The sequence below is a fragment of the Fusarium verticillioides genome, chromosome 2 (assembly GCF_000149555.1).
Source record: "Fusarium verticillioides 7600 chromosome 2, whole genome shotgun sequence".
NCBI classification, from domain to species: Eukaryota; Fungi; Ascomycota; class Sordariomycetes; order Hypocreales; family Nectriaceae; genus Fusarium; species Fusarium verticillioides.
Window position 1 is genome coordinate 3190577 of NC_031676.1, and position 15125 is coordinate 3205701.

Sequence of the window (15125 nt, forward strand, 5' to 3'; positions counted from 1 at the left end):
CCAATGTGCCAAGCATTTACCTTGTAGGTACATACATAATGACGGCGGCTTGGTTCCAATGATTGACTCGATTGACACGTGAATCGGCGGTATCGTCGGCCCGGGGTTTTAGGGCTTTTATATGGAGTACTCCGTACAGTATCATGGAATTTGAAGCTATTCCCAGAACCAAGATGCCAATGCAACTAAATCAGGCCTCGAAACACATATGTCCATTAAATAGGCAGGTGTCTAGAGACTGACTTGGGTCCAGTAAACAGACCCCGCGAACAAAACCAATCGAACAATCCCCACTGGAGGTACCCCTTCCCACCACTCTCAGTTTCCCTCTTTCTTCTCCTTCTTCTCCTCGGGACCCAAAGTGTCCCCAAGCTCGTTGACGAACTCATCGCACCAGCCGTTCGCTTTTGTCTTTTCGATCTTGTCCTTCATTTTCTGCTCAGCCTCGGTGAGCTTCTTCCCATCTGTGCTCTTACTCTGGAGACCACCACCTTGTTGGCCCGTCTTGTCCAGGGCGGACTCGAGAAGTTTGCTTATAATCTCAGTGTGCTTGATGTCATCCTTTCCCTGCTCTGCGTTCTTCATCCTCTTGACCCCCCAAAACTTCGCGACCTTGTCCAAGAGTCTGCCCTCCAGCGCCTTAGCCTCCAAAAACTCATCCCTGGTGAAGTCGTCGAACTCTAAGCTCTTGGCGATTTCCAAACGCACGTCCTTCTTGATGGACTCCAGCTTTAGCTTTTCCTCTTTGGGTTTGGGGGGTTCCTTACCAACAAGCTTGAGAAGTTCTCGGTATTGAGGAGTACCGACACTCTTGGAGACAGCCTCGTTGAGTTTCTCGAGGAATTCAGTGCTCGGTTTAGATGCGTTGATGAACTCACGGGCGAGTGACTGTTCTAGCCCAACCTTTCTCGCCAGGGCCTGGCGCTCGTATTTGTCCAACTTAAGCAAACGTTCCAGTTCCTTCTCGGTAAGCTGGTGTACAGATCGTGTCCGTATCTTGTCTTCCCTCGGCGTCTCGGCTCTCGCCCTGTCTTTGGCTTTGGCTGCCTCCTCGACTTGCTTCCTTAGGTTCTTCCAGTATTTGGTGTCTATTGGACCGTCTCTCGTGTAATACAACGACTGGACCTTCTTGACAACGTCTGCATATTCAGGGTCTTGTTGAATTCGGAGCCACACCTCGTTCAGTCGCTCCAGATTTTCACCTGTATAGCTTTGCTTCTTGGTGAACCATTTTCGTAAATCCTTTGGCATATCCATCTTCTTGGCTAGTTTGGCGCGCAGGACTTTAGGCAGACGTCCGATGTACTCCAGCTCGATTGCAGTGAGCCTTTTCGGCTGACTGGCCTCCATTTCCTTCAACTCCTGCTTCTTGAGCTTGGCCTCCCCCTTCTTCTCATCTTCTGTCAGGGGCTTGAGCTCGTCCTCGGTATTCTCGTGGCCCTCAGATCGCTTGAAATTGATGTTGAAATCTTGAAGGATCTTCTTGAATTTGGGATTCTTATGAATGCGGGCATACTCCCAGTTGAGTTTGTGGATCATCTGTTGGTCGAGCTTTCCGCAGTCTACAAACTCATCTGTGAGTTTCGCGGGAAGATCGAATCTCTCTGCGAATATGCGGCGTAGGATTGGATCCATGGCTTCGATTCTCTTCAGTATCTCATTTGGGATCTTGGGAATGGGTGGGGTCGGGGCTGCTCGCTTCCTACGGGACTTGAGCTTCTCGAGGATCTTCTTGTATTTGGGGTTCCCCGCAATACGCTCATACTCCTTCTCAAGCTTCTTGACAAGGCCGGGGTAGAGCTTTCCGGCATTCACAAACTCTTTCTTAAGTTTCGGGTCGAAATCGAGTCTGTCTGCAGCCACGGCACGTAACATAGGGTCCATAGCCTCGATCTTTGCGAGCATCTCTGGAGTAAGCACAGATTTTGAGATTGCTCGCTTCTCACGAGACATGAGCTTCTCGAGGATCTTCTTGTATTTAGGTTTCATCCCATTACGCATAACCCACTTCTCAAGCTTCTTGATAAGGCTTGGGTACAGCTTTCTGGCATTCACAAACTCTTTCTTAAGTTTCGGGTCAAAATCGAGTTCGTCTGCAGCAAGGGCACGAGTCGCGGGATCCATAGCCTCGATCCTTGCGATGATCGCTGGGGTGAGCTTGAAACTACATCTCTTTCTGTTGCGAAACTCGCGTTCTGTGTTGAGGTACTTGATGAAGGGTGCGTATTTGGGATCATCGAGGATACGGGCATACATGACATTGAGCTTGGCAATCAGCTTGGGGCTGCAATCCTTGAACTCGCCGAACTCCTTTCTGGTCTGCCGATCAAGAGGCAGGCCCATTGCGATTCTCTTTCGGTCCTGCGGCGAAAGCGCTTCCAGGTTGAGGATTTGAGTGGTGTTGAGCTTAGGTGCCATGTTACTTGATCTTTTGGTGTGAGTCTCAAGATGAGACAGGTGATCTTTGTATGCCTTCGTTTCATCTTCGTGGTCCTTATGATGTCTAGACTTCGTGTAGTGATCGCTAGGTTTACGATCCAGCTTCACTCTCTGATCAAACGGACCACGGCCGTTATCATCGTCGTGCTTGTACTTAGAATGCTCCTTGTTTTGGTGTTTTGGTTTGTTGTATGGGTAGTAGCCCTTTGATTTCTCGGAGTGCCCATGGTAATCGGCCTCTTGATGGTCATGATGAGGCCTGGGCCTCTTAGGACGCTCATGATCCTTTCCATGATGATAATGATGATGATCCGGCTTCTCATCATGATGGGTTGGCTCGTGCTGTGAGACATGATCCTTGCTCACTTTGATATGCTTCTCCTCACCATCATGCTTGTAGTCGATTTTCTTCTTGTACTGAGAAATAGGCTTGTTGTGCGAGTACCGACCCTTCTTGGAGTCCTCATGGTCATGGTCATGATCATAGTCCTTCTTCCTTCCATTGTGATGTGAGTCCAACTCCTCATGCTTATAGCCAGGCTCATAGTGAGAGGAACTGTTTTGGCTCAGCTTGACATGTTTCTTGCTGTCATCATGCTTGTACTCGGCATGCTCTTTGTATCGATAGGAAGGCCTTTGATGAGAATGGTGCTTTTTCTTGGACTCATAGTGCCTGTCATGATCATCTTGGGATGGGTGAGTTTTCTTGGGGCTGTGTTTATGGGCTATTGCCTTCTTGGCAAGAAGCTCGGCGAGGGATTCAATGATTACTCGCAGTGCATTATTCTTCAGCTTTTCACCAATTCGCCTATCCTCTGCTTGATCAGACTTCTTGTGCCCATTCTTAGACTTATCGTCATGGTGAGTGTCCTTTGGCGAATAGGGTTCCTTGTAGTTGGGATAGCGATTGCCATGAGGGCTAGGGCGGCCCTTATCAGAGGAAGCATGAGAAGGATAAGATTTATACTGTTGGGATGGCTGTTTGGAAGAGTCAGGACGGCCAGTTTCCTTCTTCATAAGCGGGGCGAGCAGTTGGAGAATCTTCTTGGTCACTTCTACAACAGGAGTGGGGTGGTGCCTTTGAGTCTGATTGTGACCTTTGCTTGACTGGGGATACTTCTTTGCACCTCCAAAGTGATCCTTGTCGTGACTGTCATAGTTCTTAGACCCGGTATGCTTATGGTGAGACTTGGGAAGGGAATGGTGCTCCTTTGTTGACTCCTTGTGTTTCTGCTCATCATCATGCTTATACTCGGGATCCTTGGTCCCGTGAGTCGACTCTTGTGAGCTCACGTGAAAGATTTTGATAAGTTCCGCGTCGCCATGTTCATGCTTCTTGTCAGAATCATGATAAATCTCGAAGGTTGGAGCGTGAATGTTGATGTCAATATCGCGCTTGACGACCATTCCACCTCGATGAATCATCTTGTACATTTTGCCATCCTTCGAGTTGGTCTCCTTTTTCTTGCCTTCCTTGACCTGGTTCTCTTTATTCTTGAGCTCGTTGTAGCGCTTGGGGGTCTCCAGCACAACATTCTTGATGAAGGAAGGCAGTTTCTGCTTGGCTTCCTTAAGCTGATTGTCTTCATCTTTGTCCTTGTTGTAGCGCTTAGGGGTCTCCAACTCAACATGCTCGGCGGAATTGTATTTCTTCCTGGCATCCTTTATCAATTTGTGCCTGTGATTGGACTTGGGAGTCTTTGACGCATCATCTTTGAGCCATGGGAATTTGTCCTCGGCCTCCTTCTTGGCCTTCTTGTACTCGTCTGTGTGGAAGATGAGCTTGGGTTCCTTATCCTCATCCTTGTCCTCATCTTCTTCGTCATGTTGCTTCTTCTTCGAGTTATGGGAGTGATGCTTCTTGTGATCATCATCATCGCCATCGTCATCATCATGTTTCTTGCTTTTATTGTGCTTCTCCTTTACTTTTTGAGGGTGGTGAACATGCTCTTCCTTGTCATCGTCATCATCATCGGTTTCGTCGTCGTCGTCGCCACCGTCATGCTTCTTCTCTTCGTGATGATGCTTGTGGTCCTTGGGTCCAAAGTATCGGTGTGAAGTGATCTTGGTGATCCGTTCATAGCCATGAAACTTGTTCTCATTGAGGTCGGCATCATCGTGCTTGTGCTGTGTCATGGCCTTCTTGATAGCATCATTGGGGACGACGAAGGCCAAGCCCATCGATGCCTGGAGGGCAGCGAGAATGGTGTTGGTCAATCTCATGATTGCCGACTCACCCTGATAAATAGTAGGCGGCCAAGGCAAACTAAAGATGAGTCAGAGGGTCACAACGGAACTCAAGTTTCAAGCTTAGAAGAAAGAACAAGTGACGAGAATAGGGGAACAAGCATCCTACTTATACTTACAGAGAAACCAGATATTCCTCGTGATCTACCTTGAATAAACTTTCCTGGTCCCCTCTTTCGATGATATCATAGCCATCATAGGTAGCTATTCACATGGCTGGGCTTAACTTTAGACTTAGGACTTGTTTGGAGACAAGTGAGGGACGCCTCCTGTCGCTCATACACATATGGCTGAGGACGGCGAGGCATATCAATCGAGGAGGGGTGCGGCATCGTACGGTTTCTCCTCATTGTGTAATTTCATCAAGTTGCAACCATTACCTCTACTATCCCAGCTCTTCTAACCATAGCTTGACAAATAGTAAAGGGCACTGCATGGTTGTTGATTGTATGCGTAGGTAGGTAGTTTTGCTTAGCTGTGGAATCACGATAACAAGTATCGTTTTCCTTTCTACCGATAAACCTATGACTACGGCAAGGTCCAATCTATCTGTTTGATACGCATGAATGGGGCATCAGGTTAGAAGCATGCCCATGGATGCACCTTTTTGGTCTCGGAACTATCAACATCTAAGTTCAGCGTCAATTGTGTGTTTTTGATGTTGCATTCCAAGGGACGTGCTTGAATATCATCATCATCGAGATAATGAAAAGAGGGCACAAGGCTCAGGGGAGGCAGCATACTCGTTTGGTAACCTTAACTTCAAACTCGTGGCACTTACATTCACCACAATCTTCATGTCATAAAATCATAGTTCATGGTGATGCCTCCCCGCAGGCTCGTGTGTTTCGTCAGTACTTACCGATCGTAAATTAACATTTGAGCTGGCGGAGAATACGGAGTACCTACTCCTCCGTCTTCGAACCAATATGAATGGAACGACTCACTGGAAAAGCTGCGACACATGTCACCACAAAAAGCTACACTTCAAATATATTAACTTCAAGCCTTAAATCCTTCCCCCTCGTTGTATCCAGTAGAGAATATGCTAGAATATCAAATACGCTTTCGGTAGTAACTTCAACGTCTCTATCATGGAGCCCAGAGGTTCATCTACACACCATGGATAATACACAGAAACCCAGTGATTGCCCCGTGGAGATTATGAGCGGTATGGGATCAAACCAGTGAGCAAATACAAGTCCCCAATGATGATAATTCGCCGGGCAGTTTTAAGAGGTTGAGATTCCGCCGACAAATCTTTCTCTTCTTTGGTTCAAGATAATCTAGATAACTTATATGCAAGTAGCGCCTATCCATCCCGCGAAAAATATTCCTGCCAACACTCCTAACTTCGCCAAAACAGAATGCCAAACTCCATTGTAAGCACACCAAATTATGAAACAGTTTGTGCAACTCGTAGTGAAAGAGGCTTTCAGAACTCAATACATGCTTAGGCCTCGTTGTCCTTTGCAGACACTTGACTGATCAAGCGCTGGTACTTAGCTTCAGCCTCCTGCTCAGCATATCGAGCTGGCTTTGACAGCCGTCCTTCTACTGGTGGAGTTTCAGAATTGCCTTTGGACGTCCAAAGAACGCCAACCTTCGCGGCGGGCTTCGGCTCTATCGCCGAGTCAGGCTTTGGTGTCGAGCCGTTTGTCCTGGGTTCCTCCGAGGCCGCACCGTCTTTCTCTCCGTCCGAACTGGCTTTCGGGAGCCTCATTGCCAGGAGAACATATTCGGCGCGGGTCATATGATCCATGACATCGTCCATATAGCGCCTGACCTCATCTTGGGGAGCGACCACTCGTGCGAGATTCTCCAGATGGCGACCAGATGGTGTGAAGAGACGTATCGTGACGGGTTGGTAGTAGTCTAGCTTTGGGTCGCCTCCGTATTCAGATGTGCTTCCCTTGCGAACAATGAGAAATGAGGCCACAACTTGTTGGCCAGTCGCAGTTGGCAGATATTCCAAAATACTGAATTTGGGAAACAGATATCGGTCACCGCTTCCAAAGTCAAAAACAACAGCAGTAATGTCTGGTTTGGGCACAGGTGGTGGCCCCTTTGATCTAAGAGCTTGTGGGTTAGGTGGAGGTCCATTATGGAGTGCCTTTTGTTGTCCATTCGGTATGCTGTTCGGGGTTTGCTGGCGGATTTGTACAGGGGCAGGGGAAGCTCTCGGTGCGGTCTTCATATCGCGATGCAGCCGATCTAAGATATCCTTGAGATCTGTAGCATCAGTAAAGCCGGGTCGGTTTTCCGCAATCCTTCGAATCATATCCCGTGTCCTCTGGTCCTCTAGGGCAGTCTTGACCAATAGAACGACAAGCGGATCACTGCCTTGTGGTGGCCGCAGCTCGGACGACTTCTGGTTGGGGTTAGAGGCCAAGACAATATCAAGAATAGTCCTGACTTCCGTAGCAAAATATTGCACTGTACGGCCATCGACAAGAAGACGATCTGCCGATGGCCCTTGCTGCCCCCCTCTACTTCGATATTCGGCATTAAGTTGATCTATGATCTTCTGAAAGTGAGCTAGTTCACCCTCTTTTGCTTGCCCCACGGCCACTCTCTTCATGAGGTCCCGCAGCTCTGCATCTCCCGAAGCCTTCTGTGCCAATAAAGCAATCACGGGATCGTTAGCCGACGGTTTCGCAGCAGGGGCAGCACCTGAAGCAGGGACACCTGGAGCTGGGCTAGGAATTGGAGCTGGAGCAGGTTTGGCGAGGCCACTCGCAGGCGGATGAGCATTTGGAGGCGGTCGGGGGGCTGGAGACATTAGAGGAGCTGTTATCGGCCTAGTGGATGCTGCTGGTGCTACGGTTGGCCCTGAAGCTGACATATGTGCCACTGGGGCGGAAATGTTGGGAGTCGCTTGTGAGATTGATAGTGTTGGAGATGGTGCTACAGGCCCTCCAACTTGTGGTCTTGGCTGTAAGCTTGGACTCGGGGATGGTGTCGCAGTGTTCACCGCGGCTGTCGTTGAAGTAGCAATCTGGCCTTGAGATGTCCTGGGAAGGGTTTGAGATGATTGAGCCGGACTTTGAGCTGGGCCCTGTGATGGACTTTGTGGTATAGATTTCGCTGCCGCCACCCTATTCTGTGCCGGGGTGCCAGCTGCCGATGCTGGAGGCGCCACTGGTGGAGGCATCGAACCATTTGGAGGACCATACTGAAGGATCGGACGGTGCTGTGGTTGCTGCTGTGGTACGGGCTGAGTTTTCGGTTTCGGGTCCTTCACCACGTACATCGTGGCTTCGATTATATGAGGCTCAATCGTAATCGTTACGGTGCCCACCTTTGACATGGTATCCTTGGCCGGGTTTTTAGGATCTTCATTGAGAACACCTTTGCGCTTATGGGGTTTCGTCCAATACTTTGCAAACAAGCCTTCGCTGATCCATTTGTGACGGGATCGGAAGAGTGATTCGGCAAGTACACCACTTGAGGGACGCGTCAGTCAGTACCTCTATCTCGTGGGTCAGTTCGGCATGTCATACCTTTCACCAACCGACTGATACTCCTTTGACGACAGTTCTTCTGGCTGCGCGACTTCTACCGTTGGGAGAGGTTTGCCAGCTTGAATCGATTTGGGCAATGGAGGCGGGGGAGGTTCTTCAGGTTCCGGAGCTGGTTCTGGCTCTGGAGCTGGCGGGGGGGCAGCAGGCGTCGCAGATCGCTCTCGAGGTGTAACATTGCGCTTTTTGGCAGCATTTTCGCCTCGAGCGGCAGCCCGCGCGGGCAGTTTGCGCTTTCGCTCCATGGACTAACTAGCTTGCACAGGAGGCAAACTACAGAGAGCGCAAAAGGATTACACTGCGAGACTGGAGCCAATCATTATATGAGGGCCATGCAAGGCGCGTCTTGCAGCAAAATGAACGTGTAAAGCTGAATAACCGATCGTTTTCGCGATCAATAAGAAGTCGAAGAAGCGAAGGTGAGGTTGGGTCACGAGGGAATATTGAGAGAATATGGAGGTGGGAGATGGAAGATGGGAATGGAGGCTCCCATTGGAAAAGAGACAGTGGTAGTAGCATTCAGTAGCAACAGCCACCTACTACGGACAGCAATCCGAGGCTCAGTGGTGCAGGTCCAACACGGACACCTTCATATGGAGCATGGAGTATGAATCCAGTGTTCTGATTGGACAAATTTAGCACTCCAGCGCCTAGGTAAAATAGAAGCTGGGGCTCAGCAGGGACCTTACAGGCCCGGGCCCATTTGGAAGCGCCGTGAGAGACCTACCTACCTAGGTTCTATCGATAAAGGCAAACGGCTTGGGAAATTAGTCCTGTCGAAGGTACCTGTCCTATTGGCCGACGACAGAGCACAAGCTTCTTCATCTACATCTTCTTTGAACCAACTTAGCAGTTACAACTAATTAGGTAGCCTCCACTGAGGTAAGGTGAGGTGTGGTCATTTCGCGGCTCTTTCTCCCAGAAGATTAGGTGGGGCCACAGCCGCATCAGACGCGCCTCAGGTACCCTTAAATGCAGGCGTAGGAGGTCCACGAGAGAGAGAAGTCCCATTGATGATCACTGACTGGTGCTTACCTAACGCGGGCAAAGCAACGTCCTGTGTGGTTCGACCTCAGGCCTTCGTGGGTTCTGCCTTGTAATTACTCCGTAGCAGGTGAGCATATTATTTGCCTCGGCCAAGGTAGCGTTTCATTTTCTGAATCTTTCATAGATCTCTTTTACTCTGATTTGTTCTTTGATCTACCAACTGAGAATCATGTCTCATCTTCATCCCGCCGTCATGGCTGTGGTCATAGCAGTCGCAGCACCACTGGGCCTCTATTGCGTTTTCCTGGGACTGGGAATGACACCCTTCTTCCAGAGACAGTATGTTTGGATCGTGTCTTATTGTCGAGTTAATCGGTTTTAACTCTCTAATCAGGTTTCTATATGCGCACAAATTCAATACATTATTATGGAGTAATGTCAACCAACCAGAACGGTGGGGTTTCGCTCGTATGTCCAAACTCTGAGATTTTGTATTCATAATACTCATATAATGCTCGTATAGGGAACCAAGTAACTCCGTTCTCACTGAAGACGCCTGACGGCGAATCAATATACGCCTGGCATATCCTACCACTCCCTCTATATCTACAGAATGAGGCCAAGATAGAATCTCAAGAGCCGGGTTTCTCGGCAGACTTCACCAAGACCGAGTCATTTCGTCTACTGAAGGAGGATCCAGAATCTCGCTTGGTGTTATATTGTAAGTTGAATCTGGAGTTCTCATCCCACTGATACTTACTCGTATCTCAGTTCACGGTGTAAGTGGTGACCGCCATGTTCTAACTGATGTCAACTGACCCTACAGAATGCTGGTCATATCGCGCAAGCTATTCGACCTCTCAGCTATCATTCCTTGACTGATACTTCCTCATATCATGTTATCGCCATCGACTACCGAGGATTTGGTCATTCTACGGGCACCCCTTCAGAGACTGGAGTAATTCAAGATGCCGCAACACTCATTGAGTGGGCTACCAACGTGGCAGAGATCCCACCAAGTCGCATAGTCCTGCTCGGGCAGAGTTTAGGTACTGCTGTGGTCAGTGCCGTTGCTGAAAGGTATGCCCTCCAGGGCGTCGAATTTGCAGGCATTACCATAGTCGCTGGCTTCAGCGATCTTGCAAATCTCCTGTTGGGTTATCGAATCGTGGGTATCTTCCCTGTACTTGCTCCCTTCCGCATGTGGCCTTGTCTCGTGCGTTTCATCCATCGCTTCGTTGTCGACAAGTGGCATTCAGACAGACGGCTCGCCAACGTAGTCCGCCATACGAAGACGAGGCTCAGGCTTAATTTGATTCATGCAAAGAATGATAGAGACATTCCTTGGACAGAAGACAATAAGTTGTTCAGAGCCGCTGCCCAGGAGACTCTTGGGATTGTGGATGACAAGGACTTCGAGACTTGGAAAGAAGAGCGCACCATCCGCAAGGGCAAGGATGCATTTGTGACCACTTGGACTGCTGAACCCAACATGATTATCCGCCAAGAGCTTTTCCCATATGGTGGTAAGTGAATATCTGCTCAATCCTGTTGAGATTGTATGCTGATAAGTGACTCAGGTCACAACGATATCATGGGCTATGCGCCTGTTGCGCTGGCCATCATGAGGGCATTCGATCTTCACGGAACGACTTACAGTGATGAATAAACTGGCAGGACACATCCATCAGGACAGTTTTCGACATCTAATAAGTGACATCTTCGTAATTGCCCTATCAGGTTGCAATGCCAACTCATACATGATTTCTTAGTAATTACTCTGCACAGTTCGACAAACGACGTGGAATTTGCTACTTTCTAGATCCTAACTTTGAAGTTTCCATATTTCTAGGCATATGTTCCTAGCGCTACATACTACTCCTCTACAAGGCGGCGCATGTTCGTGCCGGTCCTAGAGGATAGATCACCATGAAAGACATAAGAAACCGTAAGGCCTTTCAATAAATGGTCTTATAGGCGATGTTTTCCGTCACTAAAGTCCCGTAATGATTCAATATTATAAGTAGCCACCGCAGGGCTTCTCGTCACTGACCTCCACTTCCGCTCAACAGGCATCCTTGTTTTGCTAATTCAGACTTTCGCTATTCCTCATTACTTGAGACTTGAGACAACTCCTCGTTAGATACTCATTGAACTCACTACTCATCAGACCTTCCGCCTTCGCTTCAGCTTCAACTATAATACCCGGGTGGGGAGAGCTGCCAGAGGTCATCCCTTGCATATACCGCAGCTATTGTTCCTAAAAAGCCTTGCCCCTCGGGGAGCAAGAAAACACAAGACATTGATATAGGGTGTCAAAATAAACTACTCAAAGGTGTCATAAAGGTATCCTAAACTTATGCTAAGTTGCCCAAGTCTTTTTATCACTAAGGGTCAAGGTCCTGAGTTTTCTTTCCTTCACTAGCCTGCCATTTAACATGCCTGCGCGAGTCGTAGTGATCACAAAATCTTTGTATCGCCGAACTTGAAAAGTGTCCCTCAGCCTGGCAGACTCAGGCAAAGAACGTCGGTTACTGCTGCCAGTGAGATACACATCGAGGCATCTCTCATTGCATCATTCAGTTGAGTATCAACCCGTAGTGGATATGGGCTTGTGTTCATTGTCGGATAGTTCTCTGGACCATTTCTGAATTCTTAGATGCGTGCGGTGTCGAGACCCTAGTTCTCCGCATTCCAATCCTTCCCTTTCTTTCAAAGATATGAAAATTCATTCAACTCTTTAGCTAAGGTATTCTATCAGTAAACTACTCTAAACAATAGGACCCCTAGCCAGCCAGTCAGCAGTATCCAGTATCAGATACGGTTGGTCTGCCTAGATGACGCAACTTCTGACTTATTAGACCATACCTCGTTCACTCGCGTGATTCGCTTAAATTAGTTTCAATATACGAGAATAGCCAACCACGACATCACGGGGCGATCATCAGGTTTGCAACTCCAGGCACCTCCTGTGGTTGTTCTTGTAATACCTTATATATACAGAGTAATGGTACTTGCCGATTAAAGCCGTTTAACCCCACCTGGCGTTAGCAGTGGAGGGCAGACACATGCTACCGTGAAATTACCCCACCAAGGAGCTCCTTTCGATTTAACCCCCCACCCCACGTAACATTACCTACCTAGGTAGTTAGCATCGACAACACCTACATCAAAAGCCTATCTCGAATCATGTCCGAGGAGTCCAAGCCAATTGAGCCCGTCGTCGACGAGACGAACGCCGAGCTCAAGGGCAAGGCCATCGCTCACGCCGACGCCGAAGCTGAAGCCGACGACAACGATGCCGCCGAATCTGGATCCGAGGAGGAGCATGAGGAGCAACACGCTGCTGAAGGATCCGGCGACAAGAAGAAGAAAAAGAAGAAGAAGAAGTCGAAGCGAGCGAAGGTCAAGGAGGCCCTGACCGGCTCAAAATCCGCGCCGACCGATTCCGATTTCCACAAGGCCCTCGATGGCCTCACTCCTCAGCAGATCAAGGAGTTCCTCGCCCTCAACCCAGCCCTCTCCCAAGAGGTGAATAAGGCCTCCAAGAGCGATGATCCTTCCGGCTCTCAGGCTGCCGATATGCTCAAGAAAATGTCACTACAAGATATCATGACTGGTCTTGCCGCTGGCGGAAAGAACGCCAAAGATATGGGATCGTATAAGTTCTGGCAGACCCAGCCTGTACCCAAGTTTGGAGAGGATGCGACTTTGAAGGAGGGCCCCTTACGGATTCAGAAGGTCGAGGAGGTCGACAAGGAGCCCGCCCCTCTAATTCCTGGCTTTGAATGGGTTACGATGGATTTGACCAATGATGAGGAGATCAAGGAAGTTTACGAGCTGTTGAACAAGCACTACGTCGAGGACGATGAGGCTATGTTCCGCTTCAACTATTCCCCCTCTATTCTTCGATGGTAAGTTGCCAAATTGCTAGGCTAATACACGAGTTAGCTCTTCCAAGAATCTATTTCCGCTGACTTGCGCAGGGCCATGATGCCTCCTGGCTGGAAGAAGGAATATCATGTTGGTGTCCGCGCAACCCAGTCCCGTCTTCTCGTAGCTTTTATCTCGGCCATCCCCGTTCACCTCCGTGTCCGAGAGAACGTTGTTACCTGCTCTGAGGTTAACTTCCTTGCCATCCACAAGAAGCTCCGAGGCAAGCGACTTACACCAGTACTCATTAAGGAGATTACCAGGCGCAGCAACCTCAACGAGATCTGGCAAGGACTTTACACCGCTGGTGTCGTCCTTCCCAAGCCCGTCAGCACATGCAGATACTTTCATCGCGCTATTAATTGGCAAAAACTCTATGAGTGCGGCTTTAGTCCTCTTCCCGCAAACAGCAAACCTCAGTATCAGGTTCGCAAGTATGCGCTACCAGACGATACTAGCACCAAGGGCCTGCGACCGTTGGAAGAGAAGGACCTTGATGCTGTTATGGATTTGTATAAGCGATATAATGCGCGCTTCGATATGACGCCTGAGTTCAGTCGCGAGGAAGCTCACCACTGGTTTGTCCCCAAGGTTGGACCCAACGACCAGCAGGTTGTGTGGACATACGTTGTCGAGGTAAGCCATCGTAAGAACAAAGTTCAGAGGATATGCACTAATAAACTACAAAGGACGAAAACAAGAAGATCACGGACTTCTTCTCTTTCTTCTGCATCGAGTCGACGGCTATTGGAAACGCTAAGCACAACGTTATCAAGGTTGCTTACATGTTTTACTACGGTACAGACGTCGCGCTACAGGACAAGTTCGACAAAGCTGCTCTCAAGAAGCGCCTTAACGAGCTTGTTCACGATGCCCTTATCATCTCCAAGCGCCACAAGTTCGATGTGTTCAACGCATTGACGCTAATGGACAATGCGCTGTTCCTGGAGCAGCAGAAATTCGGAGCCGGTGATGGTCAACTTCATTATTACCTGTTCAACTATCGTGTTAACCCAATTGCTGGTGGTGTCGATCGTAAGAACCAGCTTGACGAGGAAAATCTGAGTGGTATCGGGCTTGTGATGCCCTGAGGTGGATGTGGGAGAGTGGTGGATTTACTACGCATGTATAAGTGGACATTGAATGAATGAACGACCAGACAGACATCCGAGAGGAGTTCGATCTGGCTAGGAGCTAAGCAAAAAACAATGAAAAGATACTAAGAAATGGCTTGAAAAGAGTACAGGTCTTGGTTTTGGCCTGTAGCTGTCTGATATTCATTGCCTGTTGGAGTTGTATAGTCACTTGGCGGTAGCTGAATGGTGGCTTATGGATATATTGACTCTGCGACCATCAGGTAGTTCGGGGGTTGCGACTTCGCCCTCAGGTCTATCGAGACTGGAATGTAACTAAAGACGATGTTCGGATTCCGCACGTGGCGTGCCTAGGCCCATGGCGATCAAGCAATTGGAGGTGTACACTAATATAGCGCCGAGGCATGATGCAGCGATCCATCCATCCACGTCGCCTTCAATCAATCACTCACTCGCTCTCTCTCTCTCACCCTGGCAAGTTGCAAGTTGAGTTGTGACAAGATATTCCGAATACTACCTACTTGTACCTCTCCACAATTCACAGCCTAAGGTAGTCTCCTACAACGGGGACAACTCTTTGCTTTTTTCTATTAAGTAGGTAGTCATTTACTCTTCATTCGCTCAAATCTGCATCTTTCTTCCGTACTCACTACACTCTCCTACCTACCTATTCGCGTAGTCCGTGAGTGACGTACGGGATCTTTTTGACAACTGCAACAAGACAACGCCGAACCCTGATATAAGGTGTCAAAATAAACTTGGCAAAGAGAAACCTAAACTCAGGCTAAGTTAACCTAAGTATTTTCGTCACTTAGGGTCAAGGTCCTACGTTTTCTTTCCTCCCCTAGCTACCTACCTACTCTACCTTACGTGACCTACCTTACACTTATTAAACAAGATTTTC

General features: G+C 48.7%; 4 protein-coding genes across 9 annotated transcripts; 2 read left to right on the top strand and 2 right to left on the bottom strand.

Annotated features, from left to right (window-relative positions):
* Positions 1 to 7: 7 nt before the first annotated feature.
* FVEG_03967 (hypothetical protein) lies at positions 8 to 4662 on the bottom strand (the record flags this gene model as incomplete). Of its 3 annotated transcripts, none has more annotated exons than XM_018891649.1 (2): positions 8 to 714; positions 772 to 4662. In XM_018891649.1, 2 exons carry the CDS (start codon positions 4660 to 4662, stop codon positions 319 to 321), a joined length of 4287 nt encoding a protein of 1428 aa, XP_018748200.1. In that variant the 3' UTR covers positions 8 to 318. The 3 variants fall into 3 exon arrangements, with proteins under 3 accessions (XP_018748200.1, XP_018748201.1, XP_018748199.1); XM_018891650.1 differs by having other exon boundaries at positions 768 to 4662; XM_018891648.1 differs by having other exon boundaries at positions 8 to 4662.
* A 1120-nt stretch (positions 4663 to 5782) lies between these two features.
* On the bottom strand, positions 5783 to 8708 carry FVEG_03966 (hypothetical protein). Its single transcript, XM_018891647.1, has 2 exons — positions 8190 to 8708; positions 5783 to 8132 (listed from the first exon to the last, which is right to left on the bottom strand). Exons 1-2 carry the CDS (start codon positions 8450 to 8452, stop codon positions 6140 to 6142), a joined length of 2256 nt encoding a protein of 751 aa, XP_018748198.1. The 5' UTR covers positions 8453 to 8708; the 3' UTR covers positions 5783 to 6139.
* A 527-nt stretch (positions 8709 to 9235) lies between these two features.
* Positions 9236 to 11237, top strand: FVEG_03965 (hypothetical protein). 4 transcript variants are annotated; one of them, XM_018891644.1, is made up of 7 exons: positions 9236 to 9321; positions 9379 to 9533; positions 9589 to 9662; positions 9718 to 9915; positions 9966 to 9973; positions 10021 to 10720; positions 10775 to 11237. In XM_018891644.1, exons 2-7 carry the CDS (start codon positions 9424 to 9426, stop codon positions 10861 to 10863), a joined length of 1179 nt encoding a protein of 392 aa, XP_018748195.1. In that variant the 5' UTR covers positions 9236 to 9321; positions 9379 to 9423; the 3' UTR covers positions 10864 to 11237. The 4 variants fall into 4 exon arrangements, with proteins under 4 accessions (XP_018748195.1, XP_018748194.1, XP_018748197.1 ...); XM_018891643.1 differs by having other exon boundaries at positions 9236 to 9533; XM_018891646.1 differs by having other exon boundaries at positions 9379 to 9662.
* A 1146-nt stretch (positions 11238 to 12383) lies between these two features.
* On the top strand, positions 12384 to 14218 carry FVEG_03964 (glycylpeptide N-tetradecanoyltransferase; the record flags this gene model as incomplete). The annotated part of the gene is made up of 3 exons (XM_018891642.1): positions 12384 to 13108; positions 13181 to 13763; positions 13817 to 14218. The coding sequence occupies 3 exons, from the start codon at positions 12384 to 12386 to the stop codon at positions 14216 to 14218; spliced, it is 1710 nt and encodes a 569-aa protein (XP_018748193.1).
* Between the last annotated feature and the right edge of the window lie 907 nt (positions 14219 to 15125).

Coding starts and splice junctions, on each gene's coding strand:
- FVEG_03965 (XM_018891643.1), top strand. CDS start 9,424: ATGTCTCATCTTCATCCCGCCGTCATGGCTGTGGTCATAGCAGTCGCA. Junction 9,663..9,717: donor AGAACGGTGGGGTTTCGCTC/GTATGTCCAAAC, acceptor ATGCTCGTATAG/GGAACCAAGTAACTCCGTTC. Junction 10,721..10,774: donor AGAGCTTTTCCCATATGGTG/GTAAGTGAATAT, acceptor TAAGTGACTCAG/GTCACAACGATATCATGGGC.
- FVEG_03966 (XM_018891647.1), bottom strand. CDS start 8,452: ATGGAGCGAAAGCGCAAACTGCCCGCGCGGGCTGCCGCTCGAGGCGAA. Junction 8,133..8,189: donor TATCAGTCGGTTGGTGAAAG/GTATGACATGCC, acceptor GCGTCCCTCAAG/TGGTGTACTTGCCGAATCAC.